At 43.1% G+C, this 15,953-nt stretch overlaps 1 protein-coding gene across 2 annotated transcripts in view; it reads left to right on the top strand.

The window, feature by feature from the left end:
• ZNF385B (zinc finger protein 385B) overlaps positions 1 to 15,953 on the top strand; it is a 732,466-nt gene that overhangs the window by 208,344 nt on the left and 508,169 nt on the right. For both annotated transcript variants that reach the window (XM_044304851.1, XM_044304850.1), the window contains exon 4: positions 5,152 to 5,454. In XM_044304851.1, the coding sequence (XP_044160786.1) occupies positions 5,154 to 5,454 (301 nt within the window). In that variant the 5' untranslated portion in view covers positions 5,152 to 5,153. The remainder of the gene's footprint in view (positions 1 to 5,151; positions 5,455 to 15,953) is intronic.

Here is a 15,953-nt window from a genome sequence, read left to right as displayed (position 1 = left end):
TTAGGGCCCCTAAAAAGCCAGGGCAGTATAAATAACCCACATGTGACCCCACTTTGGAAAGAAGACACCCCAAGGTATTCAATGAGGGGCATGGCGAGTTTATAGAAATGTATTTTTTTGGCATAAGTTAGCGGAAATTGATTTTTTTTTGTTTTTTCTCACAAAGTCTCACTTTCTGCTAACTTAGGACAAAAATTTTAATCTTTCATGGACTCAATATGCCCCTCAGCGAATACCTTGGGGTGTCTTCTTCCCAAAATGGGGTCAGTTGTGGGGTGTTTGTACTGCCCTGGCATTTGAGTGTCTCTGCAATCATTACATGTATGGCCAGCATTAGGAGTTTCTGCTATTCTCCTTATATTGAGCATACAGGTAATGAGATTTTTTTTTCCGTTCAGCCTCTGGGCTGAAAGAAAAAAAATGAACGGCACAGATTTCTTCATTCGCATGAAGGCGTCTGCCAGGACATAGGAGCTCCGCCCAACATCCATACCCACTTAGCTCGTATGCCCTGGCAAACCAGATTTCTCCATTCACATCAATCGATGTGGATGAATAAATCATTGCCGGGATTTTTTTTATTTTATTTTTTACATACAAAGTGTTTGCCAAAGCATAGGAACGCCGCCTCCTCCTCAGCTCGTATGCCTTGGCAAACGTATCTGTTACTGCAGAGTAGAAATCTCGTCTTGCAGCGCCGCATACACCGACTTGCGTGTAATCTGACAGCAGCGCAATGCTTCTGTCAGAATGCACATCGGTGCTGCAGCTAGTCGATCGGTTGGTCCACCTGGAAGGTAAAAAAAAAAAAGAAAAAACCAGGCCGCAACGCAATAATTTTATTAACTTTGGAACAGAACATATAAACTTTAACTTTTTGAACTAAACATTAACCTTTTTGCTTACTGGTGTTTTTTTTTTTTTTTTTTTTTTTTTAACTTTATAGAACAAACCTCTCCTTCCCCATGGGTCAATATGCAAAGCGCAAATCGCCCAAAGATGTGGCGAAGTGCGTTATGCACTTTGTCCCAGGTGAAAGGAGACGTTTGCAGCTGCTGTATGTGAATGGGCCCTAATAGCCCTGTGTGCCTGTCCTGGTGAGATGATCCCTATGCTAGGTGTACCTGTGTGTGGTACTTCCGGAAACACTCTCCAAAGCATAGGGCAGGGTGGTCAGGACAGTCAGGACAGAAATAGCGGGTGTCACGCCTTATTTCACTCCTCCTACAGACACGACATTTTTTTCGGGGTGGCGGTCGGTTTGAGGTACCAGGAACGACACTGGGGAAATGTCGCTCGTGTAGACGGCTAACTACACTGGTGGATAGGGCCACGGAACCTCCTGGGTACAGGAGGTTTGCGATGATCTCTTCCTGAAATTTGAGGAAGGATCCAGTTCTCCCAGCCTTACTGTAGAGAACACAACTATTATACAGAGCCAATTGAATTAAATATACAGACACCTTCTTATATCAGCGTCTGGTTCTGCGGGACACTAAATACGGAGCCAACATCTGGTCATTGAAGTCCACCCCTCCCATGAGCAAATTATAGTCGTGGACTGAGAGGGGCTTTTCAATGACACGGGTTGCTCGCTCAATTTGGATTGTCGTGTCTGCGTGAATGGAGGAGAGCATGTAAACGTCACGCTTGCCTCTCCATTTCACCGCATGCAGTTCTTCGTAACACAGTGCGGCCCTCTGCCCCCTTGCAAGACGGGTGGTAACGAGCCGTTGGGGGAAGCCCTCGCGACTAGTTCGCGCGGTGACACAGGTGCCAATCCATTCTAGAAACAAATGCCTAAAGAGGGCCACACTTGTGTAAAAATTGTCCACATAAAGATGGTACCCCTTGCCGAATAAGGGTGACACCAAGTCCCAGACTGTCTTCCCACTGCTCCCCAGGTAGTCAGGGCAACCAACCGGCTCCAGGGTCTGATCTTTTCCCTCATAGATCCGAAATTTGTGGGTATAGCCTGTGGCCCTTTCACAGAGCTTATACAATTTGACCCCATACCGGGCGCGCTTGCTTGGGATGTATTGTTTAAAGCCAAGGCGCCCGGTAAAATGTATCAGGGACTCGTCTACGCAGATGTTTTGCTCAGGGGTATACAAATCTGCAAATTTCAGGTTGAAATGGTCTATGAGGGGCCGAATTTTGTGGAGCCGGTCAAAAGCAGGGTGGCCTCTGGGACGGGAGGTGCTGTTATCACTAAAGTGCAGGAAACGCAGGATGGTCTCAAATCGTGTCCTGGACATAGCAGCAGAGAACATGGGCATGTGATGAATTGGGTTCGTGGACCAATATGACCTCAATTCATGCTTTTTAGTTAGACCCATGTTGAGGAGGAGGCCCAGAAAAGTTTTAATTTCGGAAACTTGGACTGGTTTCCACCGGAAAGACTGGGCATAAGAGCTTCCCGGGTTGGCGGATATAAATTGTGTGGCATACCGATTTGTTTCGGCCACGACTAAGTCCAAGAGCTCCGCAGTCAAGAACAGCTCAAAAAATCCCAGGGCCGAACCGATCTGAGCTGTCTCAACCCGAACTCCAGACTGGGCAGTGAAAGGGAAAACTACAGGTGTGGCTGAAGTTGGGGACTGCCAATCAGGGTTTGCCAGCACCTCAGGGATTCTAGGGGCTCTACGGGCACGTCTTTGCGGTGGCTGCGACGGGGTCACTACTGCTCGTGCCACCGTACCAGCTTCAACTGCCCTTCTGGTGCTCGCCACTTCACCAGGTTGTACGGCAGTGCTGGTACTAGGTCCAGGAAGGGCTGCGCTGCTGGTGTATGCCTCACCACGTAATCCGACCACGTAATCCGACAGCACCAGCCCCACTCTGCTGCTCTTGAAGCGGATCCTGCGCAACCTGCGGTCTAGCGACACGGGGCCGGGTACGCCTGGTGCTATCAGGGACCTCAGCCTCCTCGTCCGAACTTTGGGTCAGAGAGCCACTGCTTTCTACAGGTTCGTATTCTGACCCGCTAGATTCGTCAGATGAGGGTTCCCATTCCTCATCCGACTGGGTCAGAAGCCTGTAGGCCTCTTCAGAAGAATACCCCCTGTTTGACATTTAGGCAACTAAATTTAGGGGTATTCCCTGAGACTACCCAAGAAAAAAAGCCGCTGCGGTTGATAAAAAATATCAAAACTGATTTTTTTATCGCCGCAGTGCGTGTAAAGTGAATGTGCAGTGATAAAAAAAAATAAAAAATTTTGTCACTGCGGTGGGGCGGGCGTGGGTGAACGCACGTGTGGGCGACCGATCAGGCCTGATCGGGCAAACACTGCGTTTTGGGTGGAGGGCGAACTAAAGTGATACTAATACTATTATAGATCTGACTGTGATCAGTTTTGATCACTTCCAGATACTATAAAAGTACAAATGCTGATTAGCGATACGCTAATCAGCGAATAAGGGACTGCGGTGGGCTGGGCGCTAACTGATCGCTAAACTACCTAACCAAGGGGCCTAAACTATACCTAAAACCTAACGGTCAATACCAGTGGAAAAAAAACAGTGACAGTTTGCACTGATAACTTTTTTCCTTTTCACTAGTGATTGACAGGGGCAAGAAGGAGTGATCAAAGGGTTAATTGGGTGCTGGGAGGTGATCTGGGGCTAGTATGTGGTGTTGGTGGGTACTCACAGTGATGTGTGCTCCTCTGCTCCTCTGCTGGAACCAACCGACCAAAAGAAGGAGCAGAGGAGCACAGCAGCCATATAACCACATCATATTTACTAATATGATGTGGTATCTGGCTGCTGATTTGTTTTTTTGAAAATCATCAACCTGCCAGCCACGATCATTGGCTGGCAGGTTGATGACGAACTTGTCCTTTGAATTTTGCCGGCCCGCGATGCGCATGCGCGGGCCGGCTTTCCCCGAAATCTCGCGTCTCGCGAGAGGACGCACCGGCGCGTCCACCCAGAACAACAGGACCGCTGCGAAGACGCAATCCTGCGTACGGCGGTCCTGAGCCGGTTAAAGACATACTTGGAAAACATTACATTCAGCTCTACAGAACATACAGGGTAATACAGCACCTCATACGTCTTACATCCAGTGACTTCTCTTCTCAGATGTAGATATTCTCTTTCCTCTTCTTCTCCTGTCAGACCAGACCACCATGGTGACTTCTTTCAGCCGCCAGTCAGAACTCCAGACCCCCCCCAGTCAGACCTCCAGACCCCCCCATTAGGCCACTCCAGACCCCCATTAGACCTCTCCAGACCCACAGCGAGACCTCTACAGACCCCCCATTAGACCTCCATATTAGACCTCACATCAGACAGTAAAATAATAAAGTAAACTACCTCTCTTGCCACCACTCTCCTTGTCCTGGCTGTCTTTTTTTCTTAGGGCCCACTCTGCAGTCACCTGACCCCCTGCAGCGCCAGGTCAGAGTGCGCTCTTTACATCCTGATGCTGCACGCAGCCAGGAAACAGCAGAGCGGGCCCTGAGAAGAGTGAGCAGGAGGAGTGGTAAGTACTGGACAGCGCTCACATCGCTTCTCTCCCCCTCCTCCTGCAGACTAGTGAGCGCTTCCATTAAGGAAGTGCTCACTAGTATTCTCTTTATAAGATGCACTGCATCTTATAAAGGGAAAATTACAGTACCACTGGCGACCCCTATAGTTTCGCCAGTGCTTAAAGGGGTTATCCCAGGTCTAATGTAAAAAATTAAAATCAGATGTCATATAGTACATGACAATCTCTTTCTAATAAAGCTACAACCAGCCCTGTACCTCCCATGGATCCAGAGATCTCCCCATTCATTGCTCTGCTAGATTGATATCAAGCTGGCAGCTCAGGGGAGTGTCATTTCTGCTGAAGCTCAGGGGGCGTGTCTCAGCTCTACCTATCACAGCTCAGGAGGCAGTTGAAGGATGAGACTGAGCATGTGCGGCCTTCTCAATGAGCAGGACAAAGAAATAAGAAAAAAAATACAGCAGGTGGCGCTATCATTTGCACAACATGAAGGCTATCAATATATGCGTTTAGATACAACACCAATGCACTAAAACGTTTGTTGGAAATTAATTGTCAGGGTACTGGTACACTGTGTGAAAAAAAAAATGTAAAAAAAAAACATCACATTTTTAATAAAATGTCCTAATAATGGAAATAAAATTCTTATTTTGTAGGTATGAAACGGTCGTTAAGTCCCGATCACGGGCAAGAAAATGGAAGGATGAGCGCAGCAATGTTTTTACGATGTTTTGAGGAAAAAGTGACCTGGATGGACAGGACAGACTGCCAGTTCTCTAATGAAAAGAAGAAGATCTTATATTCGCTATGCGAAGTGTGCAACATTCAGTTGAACTCTGCAGATCAGGCACAGATTCATTACAACGGAAAGTCCCATCTAAAAAGAGTAAAGCAGCTAAACAATGGAAAGCTACCAACAAACACATCGTCCGGATCATTACTTGTCAGCACCACTGGAGGTAGGAGAAAAACTTTACTCGTCGTATTTGGAATACACTGCCGTAAAAAATAGTCGGTCAAATGCATTTCATGCGGGATCTGTTCTACATGTGAAACTGGTGTTTGATCAACTCTTGTATGTATATTTTGTTCTGATTGCCTAGGACTATGTTTGCCATGGCTGACTTGACCTTCAACATGTCAGTAGTTGATCTGATTATTGTGTTTTGATTTGTTATGTGTTATTTTTTATGGTTTTTTTGGACTATCTTTATGGGTTTTTTTTGTTTAGTCGGATACTTACTATGTATTTATATACAATCTGCAGTATTGTTTCCTATTATCAGCTGTTTCAAGTTGGGAAGGGAAGGACTATAGCATTCTTGTATGGGATTAGGCTAGGTTTATACCGAGTTCAGGGAGAACTTCAGGAGTTCTCCCAACATGTTTGTCTTGTCCATAGACTTCGATATACATTTGTCTCAATTGTATTGAAAATCAAAGTTTCTTTTTTAAAGTCAATATGAAGCATATACAAATGTGATATACAGTTGTGAATGTCTGAATCATATATTGGCACTTTTCAATGTTCTCATCGAATATAGTGTTAAAAAGGTTCTCCAAGACTGGGAACCCCCTTTGATATTGGCAGGCAATGTTCAGATATTAAAGGATTTGTGCTAAGTTTTCAAGTGAACCTCTATCCACAGATGGTTGGGGGTCTGACCTCTAGGACCCCCACTGATCCTGAGAACAGTGCTCCCGTTCCCCCATCTTGATGGAGCGGCAGGCACACTTTTTTTCTGACTTATTTGTAGCATTTAAATAAAAAGAAAGGTGATCCAATGGTTTATGATCACCACTTGCTCATTTCCAGTAACTGCTGTCCTATGTTTTAACTGGAGATTATTGTCTCTTTTGTTATTTTAGCTTGTATTCTGCTGCCCCATTTTTAGCACATTACTGTTTTCTATAGTAATGGCTGTATTACACCAACAGATTATATGGCAGAGTTTCTGACCAACCATTGGTCAGATGGCCAATTACACACTCAGATCTTTGGTCTGATTGGACAGATATTGGTCAGATAATCTGTTACTGTAATACAGCCCTTACTTCTTTAATGATTGGAAAGGGTAGGAGGAGCAGATTTTATGTAATATATGGAGGGTGACATTTAAATTCCCTTTCTTAAAGGTACGACCACCTGGTGTGGTCATGATCTGGTCGGGTTGTGGCCATGCTGCGTTCAAGAACCACATGGCCAAAGAGCCCATTGCTACCTTTTATTTAATTAATAAAAACCGGACTCTTTAGTCAGTCTTCATTGTTAATGACCACGTGGTTCTTGACCGCAGCACGGCCGCAACCTGACCGGACCACGGATCAAGGTCTTTTGTGATTGGAGTACAACATGAGTCCTATGTGTGAGTGGTGTGTGTGGCATGTGTCTCTTTAAAACTTGTGTGTATGCACCATATGTCCTATTTGAGCGCCGTGTGTGTGACATCTGTGAGCAGCCTCTATGCGGTATGTTCCAATGTGTGTGTCTTGTATGCAGCATGTACTTGTATGTATATATTTATCTTTGTCTAGTTTTGTTGCCATTGAAGGCACAGAGGCACAGACATCCTGTACACCTTTGCTTTCAGTGCCATAACCCTGGCAATAAATTCTCCTAAACCTAATGAACATGACAATATGACTAATTTGCACACAACTTGAGACATGCTCCATTGGATGCAGTACTATTGGGGTATTCTCCTCTAGAAACATTGCTCCTATCTATTATTCAATTATGGAGCTATATGGAGGCCCCATAACATGTCATACAAAGTGTGTACTGCTGAATTACTGTTGCAGGAGTCAAAAAACAGATGGTGGATGCACTGGGTTTAGGGTAGGTTAGACCAATGAGCGGTATATAAGGAATTATTCTTTCTTCACCCTTAATCCCCTTACAGAGGTAAGGACTTTCCTTCATGGAATCCCCAGGTCACTACCCAAAATAGTAATTGCCAGCAACAGCTGACGTAAGCTGGAAATCTGGAGCACAGGCGATGAACAGGAGCATAGTTGCGCCTAAGCAGGGATCAGGTCAGGCAGAATGAATTGCCAGGCACAGGGTCGAGGCAGGTGGCATGAATTAACAAAGCCTGGGTCAAGCCAGAGATATATATGAAAACAGAGAAACAACTTTGTACTGATGCTTTAGGAGCAGATCCAATTTTACCGAATCGACTGCCTGATTCGATTCACACCTGAATTGCACCAGACTAAAAAGTGCTTCAATTACCCTGAAAGGCTTTCAATGACATTTGGTGTCTCTTTCTCAAAGATTCTTTTAAATCGAATCACCTAAAATTCTATATGATTCAAATGTTTCCAAAAATTTGGGTTGAATTCTGATTCTGTAGAATAGATTCGCTCATCTGTAGTCCAGGTAAGTGGCTAGAATCCTGTAAAGTAAAAAAAAAAAGGTATGTAGATGCATATCAGACCAGCATGTGCCAAATGGACTCACTTCTGGCATACACTGGATGAATGTGTTTGGTATATTCACTAAGTGTAAATTGCCCCTCTAACAAGGGGTTATTCCACAAAAATAGTCATCACCTGAGTCTGAAAATGAGTGGGATCCCCAGCGATCATGCATTGATCAGTTATCCTGTGCATAGTTGATAAATGTTTTTGTGGGATGACTCCGACATCTTTGGGGAATTTTTATGACTGCATTTTACTTATTTTGGGCTAAAAGTCATGATTTCAGTTAGTCTTAAAATGTTCAGCCATTTCTGAGTTACAGGGATTAAAAATCTGTCTATATCACTTTCTGTTTTCTTTTTATAGCTCAACTCTTGCCAAACTCATGAGTATGGCTTAAATAGGTGTCTATGAGGTCAGGAAATCAGAGACAAAAGCTACACATGAGCCATCAGATGACGGGATTAAAGGGGTTGTCCAGGTTCAGGGCTGAACCCAGACATATGCTCCCCTTCACTCCTTTAGCATGTACAAGTGGAGCATCAGAGTCCTTGCTCCGATGCAGGACAAGGTCTGTTTGTTGTGATTCGGTGAAGTACCAGGATTCACAACACTATGCTAGGCAAAGACTTCCGCCTAGCAAGGAGCCCAGTGATGTCACCAGCACAAATGGGTGGTGTATAGCACTGTTCTGGGCCTTTTTATAAGCGGGTATCACTACAGCACAAGGCAAGGGGAGCATCGGAGCAAGGAGATGCTCTCATGCTTCACTCGTACATGCTAAAGGAGTGAAGGGGAGCTTATGTCCGGGTTCAGCCCTGAACCCAGACAACCCCTTTAAATGAAAACACAAAGTTTCTTGCAAACTTGCAAATGAATGGATTTTTAACCCCTGTAGCTCAGAAATGGCTGAATATTTTTATTAAAGACCAATTGAAAAAATTATTGTTAGCCCACAATGAATAAAACTCAATTATAAAAAAAGTACTTGAAGGTGTACATAGCATTTTGATACTACATCAGATAACACAGTTGAGCTGTGATGGTCCCCTGCTGAGGATATCCACAGTCTCTGTTCTGCTTATCACTAAACAATGTTCGGGGACAGTTTTGGATGCCAGATCCAGCAGTGTATCGTATTATGTGAGATGTTCGAGCCTTCCTCTGCCCTTGACTGATAAATCTGAGTTTAGTTACCTAATCTATGAGTTATGCAAACTCCACGCAATGTCAGGACCTGCAGTAAAAAATATGTTTGTCCTGCAGGAGTAGAATATGTGTGTGTAGGTCACGGTAAAGGTCAGCACCATAGCACGCAGAGATTAATCTAACTCTAAGTGTTTCAAATATTACTTCAACTGTGAGGCTGGCAGTTCACATGGTGGTCATTAATCTACAGACCCAGCACAATGAGGACACAGGGGTTATGCTGCAGAACTTTATCTGTGATAGAAAAAACCTTTATTAGCTAGAAAAGAATAAGGGTTGGCTTCATCTTTAGTCTATTAGACTGTATGATTTCGGGGCCAATTATTGGGAACAAGCAGTCATAGGAACGATATTCCCGATAATTGGCCCATATATTAGTGCCGCCAATTAACCGCTTAACGAGCAAAAGCTTGTTTATCAGCTGATATGCATCTTTTATCAGGATGAAGGATGCACAATTATTGGCAGCACAGCTCCTTGTGTAATCAGGGACGTGCTGACGATAATCACTAGAACTGAATGAGGGAGGAATTGCTGTAGTAGCACTCATTCCTCCCCCATTTACTTTGCATCGGCCTGTGTAATCAACAAGCTCTAATGGACATGTTAATCATCAATCAGCACTCACCCAACCCGAACATCGGGTAGTGTAATAGGGCCCTTTCTCTCTGCAGTCAATGCCAGTTGTGATTATTTTTTTTTATAAATGATGTGCCCATCTCAATGGGTCTTGAAGGGAACCTGTCATGTTAGATATGGTGTCTGATCTTCAGGCAGTATGTTGTAGAGCAGGAGGAGCTGAGCAGATTTATACAGTCAGGTCCATAAATATTGGGACATCGACACAATTCTAACATTTTTGGCTCTATACACCACCACAATGGATTTGAAATGAAACAAACAAGATGCGCTTTAATTTGAGGGTATTTACATCCAAATCAGGTGAACGGTGCAGGAATTACAACAGTTTGCATATGTGCCTCCCACTTGTTAAGGAACCAAAAGTAATGGGACAGAATAATATTCATAAATCAAACTTACACTTTTTAATACTTGGTTGCAAACCCTTTGCAGTCAATTACAGCCTAAAGTCTGGAACGCATAGACTTCACCAGACGTTGGATTTCATCCCTGGTGATGCTCTGCCAGGCCTCTACTGCAACTGTCTTCAGTTCCTGCTTGTTCTTGGGGCATTTTCCCTTCAGTTTTGTCTTCAGCAAGTGAAATGCATGCTCAATCAGATTCAGGTCAGGTGATTGACTTGGCCATTGAAAAACATTCCACTTCTTTCCCTTAAAAAAACTCTTTGGTTGCTTTTGCAGTATGCTATGGGTCATTGTCCATTTGTACTGTGATGCGCCATCCAATGAGTTCTGAAGCATTTGGCTGAATGTGAGCAGATAAGGCTACTTTCACACTTGCGTTCAGAACGGATCCGTCTGCATTATATTGTAAAAAAAATTCTAAGTGTCAAAGTAGCTGCAGACGGATCCGTCCAGACTTTACATTGAAAGTCAACGGGGGACGGATCCGTTTGAAAATTGAGCCATAGTGTGTCATATTCAAACGGATCCGTCCCCATTGACTTACATTGTAAGTCTGGACGGATCCGTCTGCCTCCGCACGGCCAGGCGGACACCCGAACGCTGCAAGCAGCGTTCAGTTGTCCGCCTGCTGAGCGGAGCGGAGGCCAAACGCTGCCAGACTGATGCATTCTGAGCGGATCCGCATCCACTCAGAATGCATTAGGGCTGGACGGAAGCGTTCAGGGCCGCTTGTGAGAGCCTTTGAACGGAACTCGCAAGCGGAGCCCCGAACGCTAGTGTGAAAGTAGCCTAATATTGCCCGAAACACTTCAGAATTCATCTTGCTGCTTTTGTCAGCAGTCACATCATTAATAAATACAAGAGAACCAGTTCCTTTGGCAGTCATACATGCCCACGCCATGACACTACCACCACCATTCTTCACTGATGAGGTGGTATGCTTAGGATCATGAGCAGTTCCTTTCCTTCTCCATACTCTTCTCTTCCCATCACTCTGGTACAAGTTGATCTTGGTCTCATCTGTCCATAGGATGTTGTTCCAGAACTGTGAAGGCAATTTTAGATGTCGTTGGCAAACTCTAATCTGACCTTCCTGTTTTTGAGGCTTACCAATGGTTTACATCTTGTGGTGAACCCTCTGTATTTACTCTGGTGAAGTCTTCTCTTGATTGACTTTGACACACATACACCTACCTCCTGGAGAGTGTTCTTGATCTGGCCAACTGTTGTGAAGGGTGTTTTCTTCACCAGGGAAAGAATTCTTCGGTCATCCACCACAGTTGTTTTCCGTGGTCTTCCGGGTCTTTTGGTGTTGCTGAGCTCACCGCTGCCTTCCTTCTTTAAAAAAAATTTCCAAACAGTTGTTTTGGCCTAATGTTTTTGCTATCTCTCTGATGGGTTTGTTTTGTTTTTCCAGCCTAATGATGGCTTGCTTCACTGATAGTGACAGCTCTTTGGATCTCATCTTGAGAGTTGACAGCAACAGATTCCAAATGCAAATAGCACACTGGAAATGAACTCTGGACCTTTTATCTGCTCATAATTGGGATAATGAGGGAATAACACACACCTGGCCATGGAACAGCCGAGAAGCCAATTGTCCCATTACTTTTAGCCCCTTAACAAGTGGGAGGCACATATGCAAACTGTTGTAATTCCTACACCGTTCACCTGATTTGGACATAATTACCCTTTAATTAAAGCTGACAATCTGCAGTTAAAGCACATCTTGTTTGTTTCATTTGAAATCCATTATGGTGGTGTATAGAGTGTGCCAAAATATTATAACACAACCAATTAAGACAGAGGACACACATATACAATTATGACATAAATATTTTATTGAGTAATAAATATTACAACAAAACCGTAGACAAAGATAAAATAAGTAGCAGCAGTGCAGGCAAGCGCTGCGATCAGCAGCTCACCGCCAGACTCTGGGTATAAAAAGATCCAATAAAGAAGAAGGGATACAGCAATAATGTATGCTGCATCAAGCAGGCAATCTACATCCTACCACCAATGTATGTGCAGGCCTCCAACCCCCACAGATGAACACACGACAACTGCAGGTGAACGGTGTAGGGCGCCACTTTCTCAGGGCGCCCCCTGAGAAAGAGGAGGAGCGAAACGTGCGTCAGGGTGCGCTCTCTGCTTGACCTGGATCAGATCCATTGTGCCTCCTACCAACTCTAGGTAATATACTATATCATTTTATGTTTACTTAAAGTTTATTATTACTACTATTGTTGTCCCTCCATACTGTTCATAGGGCTAGTTATAAGTGCCATACTGTTGGCGCTTACGTTTGGCTCTGATTTTTGCGGTTGTTGTGTGTTCTGCCCATGTAAAGGGACGCTTAATGACTGCCAACATATCCCAACAGTTTTTCTAAATGCGTAGAGGTTGCTGTAACCAGTTTCTGCAACAAATTTTCCAAAAATCTCGGTCAAGGTCCACAAGAATAATCGATTCAGCCATGGATTGTAGACCAGGTTTTTCCTAAATTTCATCCTGTAGCCTACAAAGTATTAAACCACAAAACAAAACTTACATCTAGGGCATGGATGTGAAAATATGCAGGAAGTCCTGCAAATGAACAATTATTCAGGTATGAATAAGGTTTTGCATCGTATTATACTTTATTACAGATTTTTTATGTGAAATCCACACGAAAATCTGTGGCAAAACTGCAGCTTTACATGTAATTATTATCCTTAGAATTTCTATTGGAGCTAATGTTGCTTGCTTAGTTTTGGGGTTTTATTTGCAGTTTTATTTTATATTGACCCATCCAAACTCTTACTGGGCTTCATTTATTACTGGAGTGAGTAGCTTTAATCTACTCTTCTACATCTGTTAAACTGGACCTGTCTGATCCTCTAGAACTCGTATTAATGGGATATTACTGTATTATTGATATTACCAACTGTATCATTTTTCCCACAAAAAAAAACTGTGAACAAAAACAACCAGTGTAGTCTGACCCTGCAGTAACGTGTTAGGCTACTTTCACACTAGACAAAACTGAACTGTGGGGACAAAACTGAACTGAACAGAACGGAGCGCTCCAAAATGCATTCCGTTCCGTTTAGTTGCGTTCCCATATCGGAGAGCAAACCGCAGCATGTTGTAGTTTGCTTTCCGTCCTGGCATGTGGAGCAAGACGGATACGGCATGACCCCCAATGCAAGTCAATGGGGACGGATCCGTTTTCTCTGACACAATCTGACATAATAGAAAACGGATCCGTCCCCTATTGACTTTCAATGGAGTTCATGACAGATCCATCTTGGCTATGTTAAAGATAATACAACTGGATCCATTCATAACGGATGCAGATGGTTGTATTATCAGTAACAGAAGCGTTTTTTCTGAACGCTAGTGTGAAAGCGGCCTACCTCTTTTCCATCTGCTTCCTCTTGTCAGTTAGTAAGATGAAGCATTTTCTGATCAGAATACGTATGTGTAACCTTGGAAACACATTGCTATGTATAAGAGCTGCGCTGCATAATCAAAACTGTGGAGGGAATTTACCATGGCCCCTACACCAGTTTCTGGCATTAAAAAGTTGTGCAACCCGTTTTTTCGACTTTTTTAAATACCATTGTGACTTTTTAGTCCAAACTGCCATTTTTATATCATCCTTACCAGTTTCTGAAAAGAGGGCATGGCCAGGGTGGAGTGTGGGCATGGCCATCGGCCCCAGCACATTTATCATTATTTATGCCAGAAACTTGTAATATAATGGCTTAGATATACATCATCAGCTCCGAGGTGACATGGATTTCCGTCTGGTGCATGGACTTCCGAATGAAGCATATCATTTATGACGAGGCATGCTTAAAAATTGCCTGATGAACAAGTATTTGCGTAATCAGCAGCAATTTTACACAGGGCAGATCATTGCTAATGAGCATTCCTATGAACGTTTGTTAGTGATAATCTGCCTGACTATCTCCAGGTCTAATACAGCCCTTACAAGTGTCTGGATTAACACTGTTTTCACCGTAGATCAAACCTAAGGCCACCAATACAACAAAAAGCTGAGCCTAAATCAGTAAACAATTTACAATCTAAATATACAACAGTGAAACCTATTAAAGAGAAGACTCCACTACAGCCAAATATATTTAAAATAATAGATTTTTTTTCAAAGAGTAATAAGATAGCACTAATAAAGTGGAATATGTAATATAAAAGGGTATTAAAGAGGACCTTTCACCACTCCTGACATGCCTGTTTTAATAGCTTCATACATTCCCCATGTAATAACAATCCTGTTTATGTATCCATGTTGTGCTATTCCTTTATTATTTCTACTAGAAGTTATGAATGAATGTCTAGCAGTCTGCAGTAAGGGTACAGAGGGGAGGTAACCAGTTTGGGGGGGGGGGGGCTGTCCCTGCACAGTCTGAAAATGGCAGCACTGATTGGATAGAGTGAGTCTGTGCAGGTACACACCTCCAACTGGTTACCTCCCCTCTGTACCCTTACTGCAGACTGCTAGCAATTCATTCATAACTTCTAGGAGAAATAATAAAGGAATGGCACAACATAGAACTATAAGAATTGCTGCTCCAGAACTGTTATTACATGAGGAATGTATGAAGCTATTAAAACAGGCATGTCAGGAGTGGTGACAGGTCCTCTTTAACAATGTATTAGTATATACAAAAGTCTGGAACCAAACCAGTGGGAAAATCATCAGATGGGAAAAGCTACAAGACATTTCCTTGCTAGCGTATAGATAAACATCTATACAAAAGCTAGTAGTAAGGTATGCCTACAGTCCAGAGGACTGGACCCACTAACCCAACACGTTTTTCTGCCCTGTTAAGAAGCCAAGGGGAAACATGTGTTGGGGCATATATGTCCAGTCTGTTCTGTATAGATACCTTACTAGCTTATGTATAGATGGCTATCTATAAGCTAGCAGGGAAATGTCTTGTAGTTATACCTGGTTTTTGTGATGATTTTTGTATTGGTTTGGTTACAGGCTTTTGTATATACCTAAGAATTGTTATAATGCACTTTTATATTACATAGTGAGGACTAGACTCCACTTTTTAAAGCTTATGTATTGCTGCTATTTTACCTATTTTATTATGCAATCTTTAAATAAAATTCACTTTTAACTGTAGATCAAAACCGCATCATACAATAAACCAACCTTACTTTTACATCCAAATAAAATGTGTCTTTCATTTCATTCAGTTTCCGTAAGGCCATTTATTGGTAGGAAGCAGACACTTATTCAGTTACTTCTCTCAGTATATGCACTGGTGCCCTCTTCTGTCAAAACACCATCTGCAGAGGAAAATTATTTAGAACTCATTAGCAGAACTAGCACTGCTCAACCCACATTACTGAACACGGCGCCAGATGCTTAAAGCTGACAAGAAGAAATCTTAATAGAGAAGGAAATCATGAAATCACAGGCATAGACACACTACAATTACCGTAGATACTAGAGATGTCAAGTCATCGCATCGTCCAACTCAGTCTGTGGTACTGTAAATACATTGCCAAATGGTTAGTGGAGTATTCTGCACTATCGATTAGCTGACTAATGGTAAAATTTGTAAAAAAAAAATATTTTACCAAGGGACCATATTTTTGCTTTTTAGGGCATTGGAGGCTAAAATTGGAATACAGTATGTCTGCAAGATCCATGGACACCTTTGACATGCCATTTTATTATAAATTAGTAGTAAACTCAATCTGCAATCTCCAATAACTTTTCTCATATAGACATCTCCCTCCCAGTAATATATTCA

The sequence above is a fragment of the Bufo gargarizans genome, chromosome 8 (assembly GCF_014858855.1).
Source record: "Bufo gargarizans isolate SCDJY-AF-19 chromosome 8, ASM1485885v1, whole genome shotgun sequence".
Taxonomy (NCBI): Eukaryota; Metazoa; Chordata; class Amphibia; order Anura; family Bufonidae; genus Bufo; species Bufo gargarizans.
Note: the sequence above shows the minus strand (reverse complement) of the source record. Positions and strands in the feature narration are given on the sequence as shown.